The sequence below is a fragment of the Peromyscus californicus genome, unplaced genomic scaffold (assembly GCF_007827085.1).
Source record: "Peromyscus californicus insignis strain IS unplaced genomic scaffold, ASM782708v3 Scaffold_21__1_contigs__length_65335640, whole genome shotgun sequence".
NCBI classification, from domain to species: domain Eukaryota; kingdom Metazoa; phylum Chordata; class Mammalia; order Rodentia; family Cricetidae; genus Peromyscus; species Peromyscus californicus.
This window is the reverse complement of record NW_026294514.1, coordinates 25,543,714-25,564,919: the sequence shown is the minus strand read 5'-3', so window position 1 is coordinate 25,564,919 and position 21,206 is coordinate 25,543,714. Positions and strand designations below refer to the sequence as shown.

The window sequence follows — 21,206 nt, the reverse complement described above, 5'->3', positions numbered from 1 at the left end:
GAGGAAACTTAGTCACTGGGAGCATGCTCTTGAAGGGATGGAACCCCAGTCCATTCCCCTTTTCGCTTTCTGGCTGCCATGGGGTGAGATGTTTCCTTTACCGCACAATCGCATGATGTATTGCCTCATTACAGACCCCAGAGCAATGGACCAACCAACCGACACTGCCAGACTTGTGAACCAAAATAAAATGCCTTCTCCTTTTATGCTGACTTCCTCCGGGATTTCATTACAGCGATGCAAAGATGACTGGCATTCCTGTCGAGCATCAGAACTGATCAGCTGTGCATGATCAATTGTTTCCCTCTGCCATCTCATGCTGACTAGGAGATGCAGCTCGCTGCCACTGCCCAGAATGGAGAAGGAATATCATGTTGCTGCAGATCCCCAACCTGGGCAAAAAAAAAAAAAAAAAAAAAAAATTCCAATTCCAAGTACAATTGCTACTGAAAAAGCATGCTTTCACAGCATTGTAGAGTTGAAAAATTACAGGGTGAGCCATTCATTCTAAGTCAGGGATTCACTTACTAATATGAAGAGATTCATTGCAGAAATCAGGTACTGACATAGTGATGGAGGGCAGGAAGTCCCATGCTCTGTTATCTGCAAGCTGGAGAATCAAGTAACCCAGCGGTGTGCTTTCTAAGGGCCTGTGAAGAAGAATCCTGACGTTCGAAGGTAAGAGAACATGGGATTGCAGTTCCAATTCCCCATCCCTCCCTGACCTTTTTCTTCTGATGATGTAATCACCACATTCTTCTATCTAAGCTCTCAGTGAGTTAGATGATGCCTATCCACACTGAAGAGAGAAAATCTTTATTTAATCCACCAACTCAGATGCCAACCAATTCTAGAAACACAGCTGTTTGTTGCCAAAAGTGGATAGAAAACATTACAGTGATTCCCGAAAGTGGCTGTACGTGGAACCAGCTGAGGATGTCTTAGATACTTTCTTGTTACCATAATAAAATACCCTAACAAAAGCGTCTCAAGGAGAAAGGGATCATTTCAGCACATAGTTCAAGGGTATAGTCATGGCAGGGAGATCAAAGCAACAGGAACTTGAAGCAACTGGTCACATCACATCCATAGTAAGGAAACAGAGAAATGAACGCATGCTCAGCTTGCTTTCTCCTTTCTATACAATCCAGGATTCAATGTCCACCCACAGTAAAGATGGTTCTTCCCATATCAATTAATATAATCAAGATAATCCTCCATCTCCCAGAAGATTCTAGAGTCTATCAAGTTGACCATCAATACTATCCAGGATCCTTTTTGTTTGATTGGCTGGTTGACTGGCTGAATTTTTTGAGTTACGGTCTGATCCTGTAGCCCAGGATGGCCTTGAACTTGTTGGAATCCTCTCGCATCAGCCTCCTGAGTACCGGGAATTACAAGTGTGAGCCTCCATGCTGGCCAGCTGGGGGAATCCTTAAACATGACTTCTGCCGGCTCCTTTGCTCTGATTTAAACAGCTGGGCCTGGGATGTACCTGTTGAGAGGCCCCGGAGCTCTCTGGGTGATTCAAATGTGCAGCACAGCTGAGACAGCCTGAAGCCCCCACCCCACCCCCAGTGCCCTTGAAGAGTCAACCTCTGTGAAAAGTCCAGCACCAGGGAGATCCGGACAGGAGAGAGCTAGAGGGGGCTCAATAACTAACTGTTCCTTGAGTTCAGAAGGATGAGAGGGCCTGCTCACTTTGCAGCCCCATGAGGACAGCACTTAAAATGGTTTCCTCTTCCCCAGGGCAGAGCCAATGGTGACAGAGGTGGGTACTTCACGCAAGAAGCAGCAGAGAGCAGCTGGCGGCAGAGTATAAGAACTTTTCTAGAAAAGAGAGAAAGGGTGGGGAGAAACGTGGCTGAGGCAGAAATGGGACAGGCGAGACCAGGAGCAGTGACCAGGTGGGTGGCTTGTTCTCAGAGAAGAGGGGAGAAGCTGGAAACATGTTAAGCCAGCCTGACGGTATGTTGAAGGGTCTTTCTTGCACATGTCCTTGACTCTGGGCCACATTCTCCCCAAGATTTTCAGGACCCAGGAAGGGGGTGAAGGAGATGGAGTCCCATACCCCGTGACTACTAGGCTACCTGGCATCTCTACACCTTGGTTTGGCCCCTCATCACTTCTCTTTGAGGCTACTATAGCCTCTACATGGCTCTCCTGCATCCTGCCCCGAGGATCTCCCTCATCCCACTGCATACTGTGACCTGCATAACCTTGCTGAAGTGCCCACCTGATCCCTTTCTCTCTTCAGAATCAAGGGTCTCCAGAGGTAATTGTTCTACCCTGTCTTTATAGTGGGACTCATTCCCTTTTCCCATCATGCACTTGTACCTCCAGGCCAACCACTTACCCTTCCATGAGCCTGTCCTGACCTCTGCTGAGTCCTCTATTTGCACAGCCTGCCCCTCTCTCTTGATTAAATTCTGTACCATCAATGTTCATCTTAAGTGCTGCCAATTCCAGAAAGCATCCTCTGTAATGAAGACGAAAGCCAATCACTTTTCAGTGCCTCTGCCGCTCTTCCCACGCCTCCTTTCCGGCTTTGTGAACTTCTCACCCTACTGATCCACGGACTTGCTGAGCACAAGCCATGTGCATTCTTCAAAGTCCACTCTTCTTGAGTGCCCAGGAGTGTAGATATAGCAGGTGTCCAATGCGCATTTATTATCTTGAATCTATAGAGTGGGAGTGAGTATGCACAGATACCTGCTTGTGGGCAGCAGGAAGATCAGTAGAACCCTTCCTTCCCATCAACCTTTGCATGGGATAAGATCCTTGGAGCCTACATATACCCATAGGGAGAAACGTAAGAGGATGGGGCCATATCCTGGGACCAGGAAAAGTGGGGATTAGTGGTCTCTTTCCTCATAACAAGAACTCATGAACCTCAGATTTCAGCTTGTTAACAGAAATGCATAGTTCCCAAACAAGTCCTCCTCCTCCTCCTCCTCCTCCTCCTCCTTCTCTCTCTCTCTCTCTCTCTCTCTCTCTCTCTCTCTCTCTCTCTCTCTCTCTGTATGGATGGATGGAGCAGCATTCCTTCCCCTCATACATAACACACACATCTTTATTCTAACTGCATTTTGTCTTTGCAAGTCAAAGTCAAGTTTTGGTGGTTGCATTGTATTCTCCTCAAAAGCTGTGTTGAGGTCTTAACACCCAGGACCTTAGAGTGTGACTTTACTAGGAATTAGAGTATTTGCTGATGTAATTAGTTAAAATTGGGGTCACTGGAATAGGTTGGGCTCTAAATACAATGTAATGACGTCCTAGGAAACAAATAGTGGGTCAGGAAGGGAATATGAAAAACATATGTCAGGCAGGCAAAGAGATTTTAACTTGTGTGTGGAATAGATTATAATTTGCGTGTGGAAAGACAGTGTATATGTGTGTCACAGAGGTTTACGCTTCAGCCATCACATATTTTCTCTCTCTCTCTCTCCCTCCCTCCCTCCCTCCTTCCCTCCCTCTCTCTCTCTCTCTCTCTCTCTCTCTCTCTCTCTCTCTCTCTCTCTCTCTCTCTCTCTCACACACACACACACACACACACACACACACATTCTCAGTCCTGAAACTCCGAATGCCCTCTCTCCTTCAACTATTAATTAGAATCATACTTCCCATCTTCCTGTGCCAGTGGGCGGATAGCAGTTTACGAGTGGTGATTAAGCCTCGATCAGGACACTAATAAAAATGGCCCATAAAAGGCATCCAACCCTGACACCGTTGGAGAATCCAGGGCTCCGGGGGCTGGGGAGGGGGTGTCTTTAAACAAAGAAGGGATACATTGTGGTTGGCCTGCTGAGATTCAAGCACTAGAAACACGCATACGAAGTTCCTCCTATTGAGAGCCCGAGCTCTTTGTTCTTCTTCTTCTTCTAGTGTGTCTTTGTCTTTGTCAGCAACATCGTTGAGGGGCAGCTGTCCATCTTATAGGGGGAAATGGATGGCCTGTTTGGAAAAAAGAGCAAATTAGCTAGTGAATGTTGTTACTAACTCATGTGAGGCTAGGCAGAGCCAGGCACTTCCGTCAAACAGGTGCTAGTGTAGAGAAAGAAGGCATAGAACCGGAGGGACTAGTAGCGGGAACTGCTCCCTATGTATCGAACATTTTGTGCCGTTCACCTTCATTTTTCCCTGCAACCCTGGATGTCAGGTTAACATAGATCACGTCTGACAGAGGCAGAAACTGGGGTTGACAATGGTTGAGTGATTTATCCAAGGTCAAACAGCCAGCATATAACAGAGGATAGAAAACACCTTACACTTATATCATGGTTCTGCAGTTGTAAGGTGTGGGAGCCTTGCTGGCAGAGCCCCAAGATGACATCGGATCTTGCACAGAGACAGGGAACATGTGTGGTTATGATCTTGTCTCTGTCCTTATTCTTCTAAAGCCACCGGGACTCGGTGATAGTGTCCATTTTGATGGACACTAAAAAGCAGGCATTTAGGAAAAAGAAAAGTGGTGATATTATCAAGTGGCTTTGAAGACTTGAATTCCAGAACTGATGCTCACTGCTCTTCTAACCACCATACCCGCCAAGGGTAGGCTTTTCCCAAGCCACTGGTGGTAGCGGGAAGGGCCACACTACCTCCTGAAAGCCGTCACTTCAACTGTGGCGGCAGGAGAAAGACTGTGGAAGGGACCTAGTATGCCTTCCCAATCCCTTCTGGAGTCCCATGCCTCACAACAGATGGTGGGAATTGCTCCAGCTCCTTCCGGTAGACTCTCTTGGCAGGAGGACTGGGGAGGGCCTGGAGTTGCTGCTGCAGCTGACTCCAGGGGAAGTGTTACTTCAATAAATAGGGCTTAGGCCTCAAACGAACCTACCAGTTACCGTGTGTGCAGCAAGTCTAGAAAGCTAGGCAACTTCTGAGATCCACAGTCCATGATTTGAATGCATCACCCAAAGTCCGTACTGGAAACCTAATCCTCAGTGCATTGAGCTAAGAGGTGGACTGACCAGAGATATGATCCCTCAGGAACTGGCTCTGATGAACAGAAGAGGCTGGCCCTTTCACTTGTCTCTCTCGCTGGTAAAGGATGAGTTCAATCTCCTTCTCTCTGCCTTGCCCTTCTGCTTCCAGACATGTGGTGACATAAGAAGGCTCTTGCCAGAGGTAGGTTCCTCTGCTGTGGACCTCCTACCTCCACAACTATAAGAAATAAATCTGATCTTTAGAAATTATTCAGTCTCAGGTATTCTGTTACAGTAGTATAAAATTTACTTAAGATACACAGTGAGTGAGTTGCCTGCTGGCACCTGGGCATCCTCTCATTTCTCCTTGGACTATCTCAACAAGACTAGTTTAAATAATGTGGTCTTCCCACCTCCCCCATCTCTCTTACTGCTAGATGGTCTTCCCACCTCCCCAGCCTCCCTTACTGCTAGATGGTCTTCCCACCTCCCCAGCCTCCCTTACTGCTAGATGATCTTCCTGCTTCCCCAGCCTCCCTTACTGCTAGATAGTTTTCCCACTTCTCCACCCTCCCTTACTGCTAGATGGTCTTCCCACCTCCCCAGCCTCTCTTACTGCTAGATGGTCTTCCCACTTCCCCAGCCTCCCTTACTGATAGATGATCTTCCCACTTTCCCAGCCTCTCTTACTGCTAGATGGTCTTCCCACTTCCCCAGCCTCTCTTACTGCTAGATGGTCTTCCCACTTCCCCAGCCTCCCTTACTGCTAGATGTTCTTCCTACTTCTCCAGCCTCCCTTACTGCTAGATGGTCTTCCTGCTTCCCTAATCTCCCTTACTGCTAGATGGTCTTCCCACTTCTTCAGCCTCTCTTACTGCTAGATGGTCTTCCCACTTCCCCAGCCTCTCTTACTGCTAGATGGTCTTCCTACTTCCCTAGTCTCCCTTACTGCTAGATGGTCTTCCCACCTCCCCAGCCTCCCTTACTGCTAGATGATCTTCCTGCTTCCCCAGCCTCCCTTACTGCTAGATGGTCTTCCCACCTCCCCAGCCTCTCTTACTGCTAGATGGTCTTCCCACCTCCCCAGCCTCCCTTACTGCTAGATGGTCTTCCCACCTCCCCAGCCTCCCTTACTGCTAGATGATCTTCCTGCTTCCCCAGCCTCCCTTACTGCTAGTTTTCCCACTTCTCCACCCTCCCTTACTGCTAGATGATCTTCCCGCTTCCCCAGCCTCTCTTACTGCTAGATGGTCTTCCCACTTCCCCAGCCTCCCTTACTGATAGATGATCTTCCCGCTTTCCCAACCTCTCTTACTGCTAGATGGTCTTCCCACTTCCCCAGCCTTTCTTACTGCTAGATGGTCTTCCTACTTCCTCAGCCTCCCTTACTGCTAGATGGTCTTCCTACTTCCCTAGTCTCCCTTACTGCTAGATGGTCTTCCCATTTCCCCAGCCTCTCTTACTGCTAGATGGTCTTCCCACTTCCCCAGCCTCTCTTACTGCTAGATGGTCTTCCTACTTCCCTAGTCTCCCTTACTGCTAGATGGTCTTCCCACTTCCCCAGCCTCTCTTACTGCTAGATGGTCTTCCTGCTTCCCCAGCCTCTCTTACTGCTAGATAGTCTTCCCACCTCCCCAGCCTTCCTTACTGCTAGATGATCTTTCCACTTCCCCAGCCTTCCTTACTGCTAGATGGTCTTCCCACTTCTCCAGCCTCCCTTACTGATAGATGATCTTCCTGCTTCCCCAGACTCCCTTACTGCTAGATGGTCTTCCCACTTCTCCAACCTCCCTTACTGCTAGATGGTCTTCCTGCTTCCCCAGCCTCTCTTACTGCTAGATGGTCTTCCTACTTCCCCAGCCTCCCTTACTGCTAGGATTAGACATGAGGCAAACTTCTGCCCAAAGAGCTCTGCTGAATAAGGACCACTAACATCACCAATGTTTTGATATTTTTGCGTTTTCTCACTTTTCTCTGCTTTAAAGCAAAACAAAAACAAACAAAAAACCAGAGAGAGAGAGAGAGAGAGAGAGAGATTAGGTGGGAACTTCCAAGAGAATCACACCATTTCATTCCGGCCATTGCTCGGTGCCATGAGTTTACTGGCAACCACTGAAGCCAGACTCCCTGTAATGAGGGAAAACTAGGCCTGATTTACTTAAGGCAATGTTAGTTGGCAGTCTTATTATCTACAGCCAAAGCACTTTTGACTCATCTGTCTACAACGGTAACATCTCTGCTATGACACCAGCACCACCTAGGCACTGCATTCCTTCCTTTCCCAGGACAAATTTCATCCCTGTTATATTATGTAACATTGTAACATTTTAAAAGTGGAGATATAGACTGGTGAGATGGCTCAGTAGTAAAAGAACTTACCACTAAGCCCGGTAACTTGGGTCTGATTTCCAGGACCCATGTGGGAGGTGAGAACTAACTCCCTCAAGTGGTCCTCTGACCTACCTCCATAGCAAGTGTGGAGAGAGGGGTGGGGTAAGAGAAGTGTAAATTATTTTAAATTGGAATGCCAAGTAAAATGGCCACCAGCTTTTTTTCTCTTAACACCATTGACAGTACTTTGGAGCTGAAGAAATACTGTATTTAAAAACATTCTTTGAAATGGGCTGTTGGATCTGCCAAAGTTTTGGTTTTTCCAAAGGTCATATTGTCCCTCTCACTGCTTCATGGTGGCCAGACCCATCAGAGACAGAGACAGAGAAGGGACAGCAACCTACAGCCTGCCCTAAATCAACAGAAGCCCTGGGAAGCCTCTCCTACCAAAGAACAAGGGCCCTTTGAAATGGAAATACGTCATTTGTACCAAAATACATTTATGCTAGCATTAAGTCTCTTTCAAATTGTCTTTGGAGCATGTGACATACCCTTCTGCTTATCTGCAATCATCTCTTGACTTCTAAGAGTACGTTTGATGTATGGAACCTGTGAAAAGTCACCTCTGGCCAATATGACGCTCAATCAAAACATCAATACAGTCTGCTAAGATGACTAAAGCAATCATGTGGCCACCTCAGATTACTTTGAAGAACATCAAGAATCCAAAGTTCAAGTCCTGTACCTCTCTTTAGCTTTGGATGACTATGAATGGGACATTCCCATTCCAGCTTTTTGTCTGGCTCAGGACTGATGCTGACCTCCAGAAGGGAGTCCATGACTCACCACTCATCTTCTCTGGCCAATACTGGGGCACTTGCCACAGGAACCCAGTGCTGACAAAGAGAGTTCTTGGGTGTTGCTGAAGCTGCAGAAATGACACAGACTCAGAAATGCTGGGGCTCCCTTCACACTCCCCAGGAGGGGTTGGGTATTCTACCATCTGGCTTCTAAAATGTCCTATGAGGGCCTCCTGCACCCACCCCCAATCCTCTCTGCCACTACAAATAAGAAATCAAACACATTTTTCAACCTTTTATTCTTTTTTTTTTTTTTTTTTTTTTTTTAATTTATTTTAATTTATTTTGCAATACAATTCAGTTCTACATATTGGTCACGGATTCCCTTGTTCTCCCCCCTCCCGTCCCCCTCACCTTCCCCCCAACGCCCCCCCCCATTTGTGTTGTTTCTTTTTTTTTTTTTTTTTTTTCCCCTTTTCTATTTTAATAAAAAGGAAAAAAAAGAAAAAGGTTATAACTAACAAAAGAAAAACTATATACAAAAGTACAATGACTATATACAATATATACAAGTAATAAATGTCTAAACAATGTCTAGTCCATTTGTATTTGACAAATTCAGAGAAAATAATTTCATTATCTATCCTATTTTGTTAAGTCCAAAATGTATCTAATTCACTTTCTATCCTAATTAATCTTCAACTATAACTAACTAACCTTCAACTATAACTAACTAATCTTCAACTCCCTCAGAGACCCAAGAAGGAAATAATATTAGCTAACAAAAATAAAAACAGAAAGTGCATGCAAGCAACTTCCAAAAAATTTGTGAGTTGACAGAAACAGCCAGCTGCCTGGACAGTCACCTGAGGTTTCTCCACAGTGTTGGGGCATCATCTTCAGCCTATAGGCTTAGCATATCTGACAGACTCATTTGTGAAGTAGGATGTACACAAGGTCGACAGTTCAACCTCACATTGGGTGAGAGCAGTCCATGTACCAGAAACACCTGAATTCCACTAGTGTCATGTCATGATTCAGGATTTTAAATTCTGGAAATTGTTGTTGATTTTTCCTGGCAGTACCAATCTACTTCAGAGAAAATATGGGCATTGAAGAAACTGCATATGGAGTTAACTTTCATTGTGGCAAAAGTTAGCCACTGGACAACAAAGTATCCTTGAATCAACTGCTGACAAAATGGACAGACAGGACATGAAACAAAGGACTACTGATTCTTGCCAAAACGAGTGTGGTTATGGCTTTATCAAAAGGCATCTTCTGAGGCCAGGACAATATGGCACCATCCCTGAAGTGGCCTTCGCAATTTGGAAAAGGTACAGTGCCCTTTTCTTCGAAGGCAGCTGAATAGGCAGTGAGCCGATGGCTTCTGATGTGCAATGGAACAGCAGCTGAAACAGTTATTCTTGAAGAGTAACTAAGCTCACGCCTCGCAATAGTAAACTGGCATTTGACAGAGGGATGTGGAGAAGAACGGGATGTTAAGATGAAGCCATATATACACAGCCAAGAATGGACAGCTGAATCAACCTTTTATTCTTACTAGAGATAATAAAATCCATGTCTATATCGTATACTCTGGCCAGGGATTAACTATGCCTGTCTCTATGCCTCTGGGCAAGACTGTTTCTAGTCTGTGTGTAGATACTACCAGATCAGAAAATCTCTTTCTGGTTTCCAAAATCACCAGAGGAGATTCCTCAAAGGGAAGAGTATTAACACCAGTAATAGACTCAACATTCTTGAAACAACAAACAATGTGGCCATATGGAAGAGATACAATTCATTGACAGTGATTTTGATCTTGCCCCAGTGTGTGTTAACTTAAACATCTTCAAACTAACGGCTTGGGATGCAGTTTGAAAACTGTGAGCTGTAACAAACCCAGGCGGGCTTTCTTTGGTGCATTTCTGGATCAGATCTTATCTGCAGATCCTTCTTTTTATTCTTGTGAATGGAGAACTGCAGAGGCGTGGTCTGCTCACAGGCATGAGGATTCTGACTGTTAAGGAGAATACAGTTTGTTGGGCTCCTATAGCTGACTGTTTAGACAGCAAGGCATCCACATTATCCAAACATGACTCCCTCGGGCAGCCTCTCATCCTTGCCCACTTAGAGAGAGCAGTTCGTCACATTCATCTGTAACTATCAGATAATAACTGCAAACACGTGAGCAAGAAACAGATGTACTGTATATTTGGGGGGACTTCCCCCATTACCACCCACACCAAAGGAAGACTAGAATGCCCTACTGAGGATGCAACACTATCCTCTTCACCTGCCTCCATCTTCACAGCTCTGCCCTAGTTTATGACAGAACCTAAGACGAAGGCTGGAAACCAGCCAGAACTCCTGGCTGCTGCCTTGACCCTCCAGAAGGTGGCATTACTCCCACATGGCTCTCTACCCCGCCACCACCCCTACTCTCAAGCAGACCATCAAAACATTTACTCAGCAAATCAGACCTGTTTCTAAATGGAGAGTTCTGCTCCAAAGTAAGTTTTATTTCCTTGGTTTGTCAAAGACTATCTTCTATTAACAGTATGCATTCATGAACCCTACCAATAAACCAAGAATACCATTTTTAGCATGCTGAATAGTAATAATTGCCACTAACTCCATCCTAGGTCTGTCAGAGTCCCCCTTATTTGCCTTACCCATCCCATATCACATTGCAAAGGCACGTGGGCCTGAAGAATGTGTGTGTGTTGAAGTGGGGCATGTCTCTGGGGCTGCTTCCTCTACACAGCTGGCCACACCTGTTCCCGTTATTCACACAGCTCCTGCATAGCCCCCGCTGAACCTCTTCCACTTGGAAGAGTCTGTCTTCTCCAGGCACTGTGGCCACCGCTGAAATGCAGAGATTGCTTTTACTCGTTGCTCACAGAGGTGAAGGGACCTGCTACGCCTTGCAGCTGTTCAGTGTCCATGGCATTGAGATTCAGCAGGCGTATCTCAGCACCTGAGTCACAGTCGGGAACCCTACGCCATTACTGTCTCTCGAGTGATTAGTTCTGATTTATGCGTAAATGGAGAAAGGGGGCACTTTCTTTCCAAAACGATTTCAAGACCCCAACACTGAACAGGGATTGCAACTCCACAATTCTGAGAGTTGGACAGAGCCACATGAAGGTCAAAAGGTCAAGAAAATGAAGCTTGCTTTCGATGGGGTAGAATCCCAAATATGACTAGTAATTGGGCTATTTAGATCATTTGTGAGTTAAACACTGTATTATTTCTACTTTGTGCTCCATTCTAGAAATCAGGAAAGAAAGCCGGGTCCCACTCCTAAGCAGGCTCAACGATGTGTCCTTGCTCTGCCCAGCTTAGAGGCATACTTCCAATTTTAGCCACAAGCTACAGTCTAAGTGCTCCAAAGTTTGGTGTCCGGAAAACAGCATGCTGACTCCCATTTTGCTGCTGGCTCCTTGTGCACTCTGCTCCATGGGAGAGGGGCAAGACAACACGTGGCCATTTCTTGGGCCATAGGTTGCAATACTGATCAAATCAAAACCTAGAGTACCATATCATCTAGAGTCCACACTAGGACACTTCTGAGAGTTTAAGAGGACACATTATGCCAAGACAATTCACTGGTCACCTTGTCAAAACTACCAGAGCATATTCTATGTCCTACCTTTGATCACACAGACTTTAATTTTTCCTGTAATAACTAGGTAAGTGGTCCCATGTCAAATAGCCACAGGTAGTTCTGAAAGTCAACACGGAAAGATTCAGACTCCAAAAGAAATACGATGGATATAACCAAGAGTCAGGCCAGAGAGGTGGCTCAGCAGGTCAAGGTGCTTTGCTACCAAGTCTGAGGACCTGAACTCAGTCTGCAGGACCCACACGATAGGAGACAAGAGACACCTGCCAGTTGTCCTCTGACCGCCTTAATGTATACATATACAAATAAATGTAATTAACATCTTTACGTAAGGAGAGTTCATGTGTTCTGCCTATGCTTTCTAGCTGGAACATTCGTGAAAGCACCTGGCCTGTGGAAAGCACTTCAGCCCTCACAGAGTACTTCTGAGGACACACTCCCACTCAGTGAGCCTGCGAGGCAGCCGTTCCCTGTAACTTGGCAGAGGCTATGGCAGCAAGCAGGCGCCCGACTCCTGAGCCCCCACTGTGTCCCCTCACAATACCCAAGCTGATAAGCCAAAATGCTTGGGGGGCAGAAAACGAGGTCAATGTGAAATGAGCACGATGGGAGAAAGGGCCCCCCAACAGGCTACCTGCTGCTCATCAAAACCGGCTGCAGCCGGGCGGTGGTGGCGCACGCCTTTAATCCCAGCACTCGGGAGGCAGAGCCAGGTGGATCTCTGTGGAGTTCGAGGCCAGCCTGGTCTCCAAAGCGAGTACCAGGAAAGGCGCAAAGCTACACAGAGAAACCCTGTCTCGAAAAACAAAAACAAAAAAAAAAAAAAAAAAACAAAAAAAAACAAAAAAAAAAACAAAAAAAAAACCCGGGCCGCACACCACTCACTGCACACCTCAAGGCACGAGCACACGTGTTAGTTCATTGACTTGAAAACCATCCTGGTCATGGTTGGAAAAACAAGACAAAACAAGGGCTGCTGAGAGGACGCTATAGCCGAGAACACTGGCCACTGCCCTTCCAGAGGACCTAGGTTAGACTCCCAGCACTCACACAGCAGCTTACAACTCTTCGTAACTCAGTCCCAGGGAATCCAAGCCCCTCTTCTGGCCTTCTTGGGCAATCCATTCATGTGCTGCACAGATGTACATGTCGAAAAAACACTCATACACTATAAAAAAAAAAATCTTAAAAAAAAAACCAAAAAAAAATGCTCAGTCCCTAACACACTTTCCAAGATTAAAAATTCTGTCAAAGATTCATAAGCATCATTTAAAAGTGATCTTAACGGGGCTTGGGGTGAGACACATGAACTCTTAAAAGGGCACATGGAAATGCATGGGAGGCTAAGTCTCCCTCTTTTTCTAGACTTCCTCTCAAAACCAATAAACTTTAGTGGGCGTGGGAGACCAGAGGTGGCAGAGACCGCGTTCCGTGACTTCCGGTGCACGTTCAAGCCTGGCACGTGGTGGGAGAACGCCGAGCTTCTGAGGACTAGTCTATGACTGGTAGATGACAGTTCAGTACCTACTGCTTTCCAAGGGCAAGATGTCAGCAGGAAACCTGGGAGTTCTGTAGACCTGCAAATCTCATTTCACGGAAATGAAATTAATCTCCAAAACACAGCTCGCCTACTCACAACAGTACGCTCCATGAAGTCAAACAAGCACTGTTGTATGAAATGGATTTGGAAATCACATGTAATTTAGTCCTTTCTCATTTCTCCCTGCTACATGTAACCTCAGTCAAAAAGCATCAGGAGGAGGGGGCGGAGAGATGGCTCAGCAGGTCAGAGCACAGAGTACTTTTGCAGAGGACCTGAGTTCGGTTCCCAGCATCCCGCACTAAGTGGCTCACAACAACCTGTAACTCCAGTTCCAGGGGATCCAATGCCCCCCTTCTAGTCTGCAGGCTCCTGGATTCACATGCACCTACCCACATACAGACAAATACACATAATTAAAAAGAAAGAAAACGATCACAAAATCTATAAGGTTAAAGTGGACTCAAACCTTTTTTCTGGTTTGATGGGATAGAATTCCCCACACTGCCAAAGACAGGAGGTACTTACAGGGTCACACTTAGCAAGTCATGGTCCAGGAGGAGGTGAAAATAGTGCATTACAGACTCCAAGGAACCAAGCTCTCACTCTGTGACTCCCAAGGACTGACTCAGCAAGTCACATGCATCCCCTGGGCTTTGGCTGTACTTGGCTGGGAATGCTTTAAAAGGGTACCTGAGCTGGGCGTGGTGAATCTCAGCACTCAGGAGGCAGAGGCAGGCTGATCTCTGAGTCTGAGGCCAGCTTGGTCTACAGAGTAAGTTCCACGACAGTCAGAGCTACATAGTGAGACCTTGTCTCAAAGAGGCGTGTGTGTGTGTGTGTGTGTGTGTGTGTGTGTGTGTGTGTGTGTGTGTGTGTGTGTGCAGGGCACCTAGACATCAAGTCTGACACTAGTGTTCAGATTATCGAGGAGAAGATCCCAAGGGCCCAATTGTGAACCTCACCACCATCTCCTGAACAGTGTGGCACTTGCTTTGGGAGTACCATTGTCAGTTCACGCATGAACCAAATTTCATTTTCAGTTTTCATTTTCATTGCACTGGACACTTTTTTGCATACACTCAGCAGTGATCCACAGGGGACTGAGCCATTCACAGCTCCAGCATACCATCCACAAATGAAGTCCACTCATGACCATCTACAGGCTGCTGAGGACACACGATGGTTGAGGTTATCAAGGAAGGGGAGCAAGAACCTGGGAAAGGCCTGAGGGCAGAAGGAAGGAAAGCAGCACTTTGCTAGTTTCCTACGTGGGAAAGCAAAACATCCAGATGTATAAAAGTTGACTTAGAGAAGAGACGGACTGTGAAATTACGGAAAAAGCATTTCAGCCATGCTTCCTTTTGAAACACCTGTAAGTCAGGACCAATGGAACGACACAATTCTAACTACTGAGGGAATTTCTCAAGCCTTGCTTTTTCCCAGTTTGCCAATATGAGAACACTGTTTGTCTGAGCTAACATGCTCATACAGAGCGACTGTGCGCCCCTTCCCACCCTGTCAAAGGAAAGCCACCAGAATATGAGCTAACGTGGTGGTGAAAATCTTAAGAGAAAGACAACTGGGTCAGTCATTACTTGTGACTTTTCTAACTCCCTTACTTGGTAAAACTAAACACTACTGCTCCCTTTACATAAGTTGTTGTTGTTGCTGCTAGCAGACCTGGTGAATGACGCCTGAGCAGGGCTGAGACTCCATGCCATGGCTCCATGAGTATCTAATAGCCTCACAAGGACAGCATTCCTCACCAACACACCAAGACAGAATGAAGTTTACTTTCCAGAAACTTCAGTGTATGTCTGTAATATATCAAAAAGAGTAAAACTTCACACAAGAAATAATATGCCAGACAGAAAATAGTCATTCTTTATAAATTTGGAAAGGGTCTAAGTCATTCCTTGTAATATATGTGTATGTGGTCACTCTGTAGAGACTTGGGGTGATTTGCTCCCAAGTTGTCCGCTGGGATGATCGCCAGAGCTTCAGGTCCCCCTGAATGGCTTCCAGGATGCTCTCTGTCAGAGCTCTCAGCAACATGGAGATGGCACTCTTGGATTCCCGATACATCCATGGTCTATATCATGTCCAGCTGAAAAATGAGAACAACATATTTAGAAGGGAACCAGCTGCCCTCAGACCTGCGGCTCTGGTGAAAGGCTGAATGGAAGCTGTACTGGCTGGCAGGCAGACACACACACACACACACACACACACACACACACACACACACACAAACCCTGTACAGGTATTCTCTGCCAACTATTTTAGGACTTAAACACCAACTATTTCCTCATTCCAGCCCTAAAAACTTTCCCACAAAAAGGCTGACAGCATGGTACATGGTCATCACTGCGGGTTCCATGTGAGGCTGAAGGGCACGCACGATCTTTCCACACATGAACAACGGCTGTGAAAGCCCACATTTGCACAGCTTCCCGGGCACCCACAGTGTGGTGTGATGAGTCCAGGAAACTGCAAATGTCTATCAGTTGGCTTTGTTTCTATTAAGCTAATTGAGAACATTGAAGAAGTGGGCTTTTAAAGGATGTTTGTATTCGTCAACCCACACAAACTGCATGTTACACTGCTTATTTTTTGGTTAAGAACAATTTCAGTGAATTATAACGTTTTTCTACTCAGGGAATAGCTTCTCTGGCTCTCTTTTAGTTCTTCAGAGGGAAGGATTAATCTGAATGAACACTATAATTGAAACCACAGAACTCAGGAATCCCCATTATGAAATTACCTATATGATTAAATTTGTAATAGTAATAATTAATTGTAATGGTAATAATTAACAGTGCAAGGTGCGTCTGGTGTGTATGAAATCACACTCACACTCACACACACACACACACACGTCTACAATGACAGGTTTTGTGGCTGTATTTACAGCTCAGACCTTGGGGTCTTTACACACCTGGTACATATTAAAAGTACTTACTAAATCATCCACATCACCGCCTTCTTCAAGCTCTGCTGCGTCTTCTTTTGCTTTGTCCTTGGGGGCCAGAAACTATAAACAGGAAAGTGATCATGACAACAGAATGATTACTTTTGTCTTTTTTGACAAAAAGACCACACAAACGCAGGAAGGCTCTGAGACATAGGTGTAACTACAGTTTTCCTGCCTGGCCCACAGTCAGGACAAATCTCTGACACCCGCCAGTCCCACAGCCGCTCAGAACCAACCAAGTAAACACAGAGACTTATATTGCTTACAAACTGTATGGTCGTGGCAGGCTTCTTGCTAACTGTTCTTATATCTTAAATTAACCCATTTCTATAAATCTATACCTTGCCACGTGGCTCGTGGCTTACCAGCATCTTCACATGCTGCTTGTCATCGTGGCGGCTGGCAGTCTCTCCTTCCGCCTTCCTGTTCTTTCTTTTCTCCTCTCTGTTAGTCCCGCCTATACTTCCTGCCTAGCCACTGGCCAGTCAGTGTTTTTTTTATTTATTGACCAATCAGAGCAATTTGACATACAGACCATCCCACAGCACACAGGGGCTTGGCCTGTGCTCTCTCATCTCTAAACAAGAAGGCTAGTTTTGAGGTTTGATAGTCCACACTAACTTGTCACCAGAGAGAGAGAGTTCTGTGAGAGGGGGAAACATCAGTGCTTGGTAAAGAGGTGACTGACGGTGCACACCTGATATTTTGTTTCTTCCAGAGGGTGTGCTGGCATGTTCAAGTTAAGAAAAATAATAGTCAAGTCCCCCCACCCACCCACCCAGTAAAACCAGCACCTCTTGGTTTCCTTTGAAAGGAGCAGAAGAATTAAGCAATATTATAGTCATCTATTCCTGAACCTAGGTGAGGACAAATGTCCACAGAGAACAAAATGGGTGAGCTTGGGAGGCTGTTTAATCTTCCCTAGAAATCCTTCTGTTTGTGTTAGAAATGTTTGAAAACAGGCAGATGAGAACAATCTGTATCAGTGTACTTAGAGCTGGAGCTTCTAAAAGGCAGAGACACTGAAAAGTCTGTAAGGATCCAGGAGTGATACCAGGTTTCTCAAAGTACTGAGTGGCTCTGGAAATGATCTGAACACCATTTCCCATCCTGCCCCTCAAGACAGAAAAGCAGGAACCTTTTCAGACTTCGAGGCATATAGCACCTGCATGTGAGGGGTAGGTCTGACTAAGGCCTACCTGTCCCAGCACAGAAGATGACCTGTCCAGGTAAGCGAGACAAGCTGTAGAAGTGTTTTAAATGGGGCAGTGGAGGTGGGCATGGCTTTCTGTTATTATTCTGTGTGGTAAGCAAGCCTTCCAGTTCAACCCTGCCTCCATGCAACAAGGAAAGCATGGCCTTACAGTCTTCTCCCTTTCCTAACATGAAAACTGTTTTCCCTGTGAATCGCGGTTATTTTTGTGAATGATGGGTATGACCACGACCTCTGAAACTCAAGATACAAAGGTGTCTCCTTATCAAGCCATAAGCCAGTCTCCCACTAAACACGAGGCTTTGCACAGCACGTTCCTGGAAGCATGTTCCGCTCACACGCATGTCACAGAGCTGCAAGTGTGAGGCTGGTGTGCCTCACTGGCTCTGCTCTCCCCTGGGCCAGAGGCGATGGCAGTCTGTGGACAACATCTCTCCCCTGGGCTTCCTTCCTCACTTCTTTTTGACGTCCATTTTGACTGAGATTCTTGAGGACATTATGCATCTTCCCATAGCCCTTCGGTGACCCTACACTAGACCCTGTGCGGAGTTGGGATTAACACTACCAGAGACAGAAAATCTGGGGCAGACAGTCTGAACACAACTGTAACGTGGTTTAGGTCTCACTGGGTCTATGTATTTATTCTGGGTGATATTAATAAAGATATCTGAGGGCCAACTGCCAATAAATGAAGTTTTGCACTTGATTTACTATGTCAAAGGTTAGAAATAAGCTACGTTCGCCCCTTGATTCTTAATCTTTATAGTTGTCCTGATTATTATACTAAAATGATTATTTCCTGCCTTGCCTCTTCCACTCATCATTAACCAACACCGAAAACTTTCCACATATCAGAAACATACAGTAAGACTTCCCTAGTTAGGGTAAAAGGATAAAGGTAGAGCTAGTTCTCACTATATGCCCCTGTGGGGCCATAACCAGCACCTCCCAAAGAAATGGCAAACTCCATAGCTCGGTGGCAATAACCCACTACATACGGCACCCCAGCAACCCAAAACGTGGCAGGCACTCCTTGATGACTCTAGAAAAACCCTAATGCATCCTGGCATTCATCCTCTAAGCTCCAATTCCCATTGCCCCACCTCCTGCAAGGCCTCTTCATATTGCAATTAAAGGATAAATTAAGATAGGATGGTCTGCACAGTATGGCCGTGGTATATATATAATTAAACATGAATGGCACATCTCTGAGATGTGGCCAAATTCCTAGGAAGAGCAGAACAGCAGAAAAAAGAGAGAAAGAAAAAAAAAGCCCTGAGTTTCCACCAATTTCAGAGCATCTGCAGCTGAGTTTCTGACCGATCTCCACATTCCTGCATAAGCAGATTATGGCTAAGGGCTGGGCTGCCTCCTTATCCTCCCCAAAGCCCCAGGCTGATCTCCTCTGCAGATCGCCCCTCATCAGTTTCAACAGCAAGTCATTTCTAGACTATGCAGTGACCAGGAAGCTAGAGAGTGAGCTCTCGAGGACGGGCCCGCTTTCTCAGCCAAAGAACCAAATTCTCAGGTCACAGCAGAAAGGGGTTAAGAGTCACTCCCATCTTTTGTCATTCTTTTCCTTTGCAATATGCCTACGTGAAGCAAAAACAGAATGGACACTTGGGTGACATGCTTCCCCTTCCCCAAACCACCATCATTTACTTGGGGTTACCACAAAGAGCCTCCTTACCTAAATATCGTTATAAAATGAATCAACAGTATTATCTCTAAGTACACAAGATTCAACGCTGGCCACACTCAGAAAAATGGAATCAATAACCTCTGCATAGGAACTGCCAGTCTTATCCCTCCATTAAGACTAAAAGCTAACAGTCAGACCCTTACCAACACCCGTGCTAAAAACACAGGGCTGGGGCTGGTGGCACTCCCAGCACTTAGAGCTGAGGCAAGTGGATTGCTGCAGAGTTCCAAGCCAGCCAGGTCTACACAGGCAGTTCCTGGCCAGCCTGGACCATAGAGTAAGATTTTTGTCTCAAAACAAAACAAAACCCCAAGGCCTTTACACTGGGCTGACTCCAGCACCATCAGATAACTATAGAGTATTCGAGAACGTCAGGTCGGGACCGTGGTGGTAAACAGAGTGTCTAGTATGTGCGAAGCCCTGATCCAGTGCCCAACACCATAGCAGCAAAAATTAAGAAAACCCACCAACCAACCAAAGTCAGATATGGTGGTTCAGTCAGGAGGTGCAGGCGGGGATGGGGTGGATGGGGGGGGGGGGGGGGGGGCGGGGCGGTTAAGCAGTTCAAGGTCACCCTCCACTACAAAGCGAGTTCAAGTCACTATGGGTTACATGAGCTCTGGCCTAGAACGAACAAACAAAAACCAGTCAAGAGGAACACAAGGTTGCCTAACATGAAATAATCTGGGGTTTCACTAATGCTATCCACAGCTTATTTCACTCATAAAGACAAGAGCGTGCAGTGGAGAAACCCTGCAGGCTGGTGTGGAGAACACAGCCAGACCCTCAGCTCTGCTGGTTTCTGAGGAGCCCTGGGCAAGGACCTGACCATCCTAGAGTTAATTATTTCCAAATGCCCCCTCTAGCTCATGGGCTGGTGTTTAGTCTCAGATGAACTAAGGGAGGCAACCATGTTTATATAAGTGTGAATGCTCTAACTAGAGGGGTTACATCCAACGTCTAGACAAGTTTGTCCAAGAACACCTACCATGTCTTCATTTACAAATGTCCAGCTTTCCAGACAAACCAAAGGCCTGTCAGCAGGAGGAAGGATGGACGCTGCAATAGAATCCTAACAGGGACACTACACAGCTAGAACACAGAAAAGAGCAGCAGCGTTAAGTCACAAAAGCTCTGACTCCAAGTACACGAAGGCCAGGAACAGACACAAAGGCTCTCAAGGGACAGAGTCGGTAGTGGTTACGCAGGAGACAGGAGGTTCTGACTGGGAAGGTACCTCTGGGCAGTTAACATTCAGGTACATCACATGGAAGATCCATCAAACTGTATACACATGATGTTATTACATGTATGTTCTGCCTTAATAAAAGTTTAAATGTAAAATTTACCAAGCTTGCGGGGGGGGGGGGGGGGGGGGGGGGGGGGGGGGGGGGGCGGGGGCGGGGGCGGGGGTGGGGGCGGGCGCGCACACCTTTAATCCCAGCACTTCGGAGGCAGAGGCAGGTGAATCTCTGTGAGTTCAAGGCCAGCCTGGGCTACAGAGTGAGTTCTAGGACAGCCAGGGCTACACCCAGAGAAACCCTGTCTCAGAAAAAAAAAATTACCAAGCTTGCCATGCATGGTAGCACATGCCTTTACTCCCACAGGCAGGCAGACCTCTGTGAGTTCAAGGCCAGTCTGGTCTACAAAGTTAGTTCCAGGACAGCCAGGACTACATAGTGAGACTGCGAAAAACAAAAAGAAAAACAAAACAAAAAAGTATTAAGCTTTAAATAACCTAAATAACAGTATTTAGGTAATACTGTGAGATATCACACACACACACACACACACACACACACACACACACACACACACACACACACACTACTTCCCTAACATCCAGAAAAACATCAGTAAGTTAAAGCAGAAATAAACAAAGGAAATGGTCACAGTCCAACAGAGACCACCAACCAGTTAGAGAAATGATTCTTTTTTTTTTTTTTTTAGACAGGGTCTTGCTGCACATCTCAGGATGGCCTTGAGCTCAGGACCCTCCTACCTTAGCCTCATGAGGACTGAGGTTACAGGCATGTGTCACCATGCCCAGAAAGAAACAGTTCTTTGGAGCCAGGCTCACAGGT

The 21,206-nt window shown here is 46.2% G+C and overlaps 1 protein-coding gene across 1 annotated transcript in view; it reads right to left on the bottom strand.

Annotated features, from left to right (window-relative positions):
- Nucleotides 1-15,089: 15,089 nt before the first annotated feature.
- Xrcc5 (X-ray repair cross complementing 5) overlaps nt 15,090-21,206 on the bottom strand; it is a 99,245-nt gene continuing 93,128 nt past the window's right edge. The window contains exons 20-21 of the mRNA XM_052749815.1: nt 16,196-16,267; nt 15,090-15,340 (exon numbers count right to left, since the gene is read on the bottom strand). Coding sequence (XP_052605775.1) covers nt 15,326-15,340; nt 16,196-16,267 — 87 coding nt within the window. The 3' untranslated portion in view covers nt 15,090-15,325. The remainder of the gene's footprint in view (nt 15,341-16,195; nt 16,268-21,206) is intronic.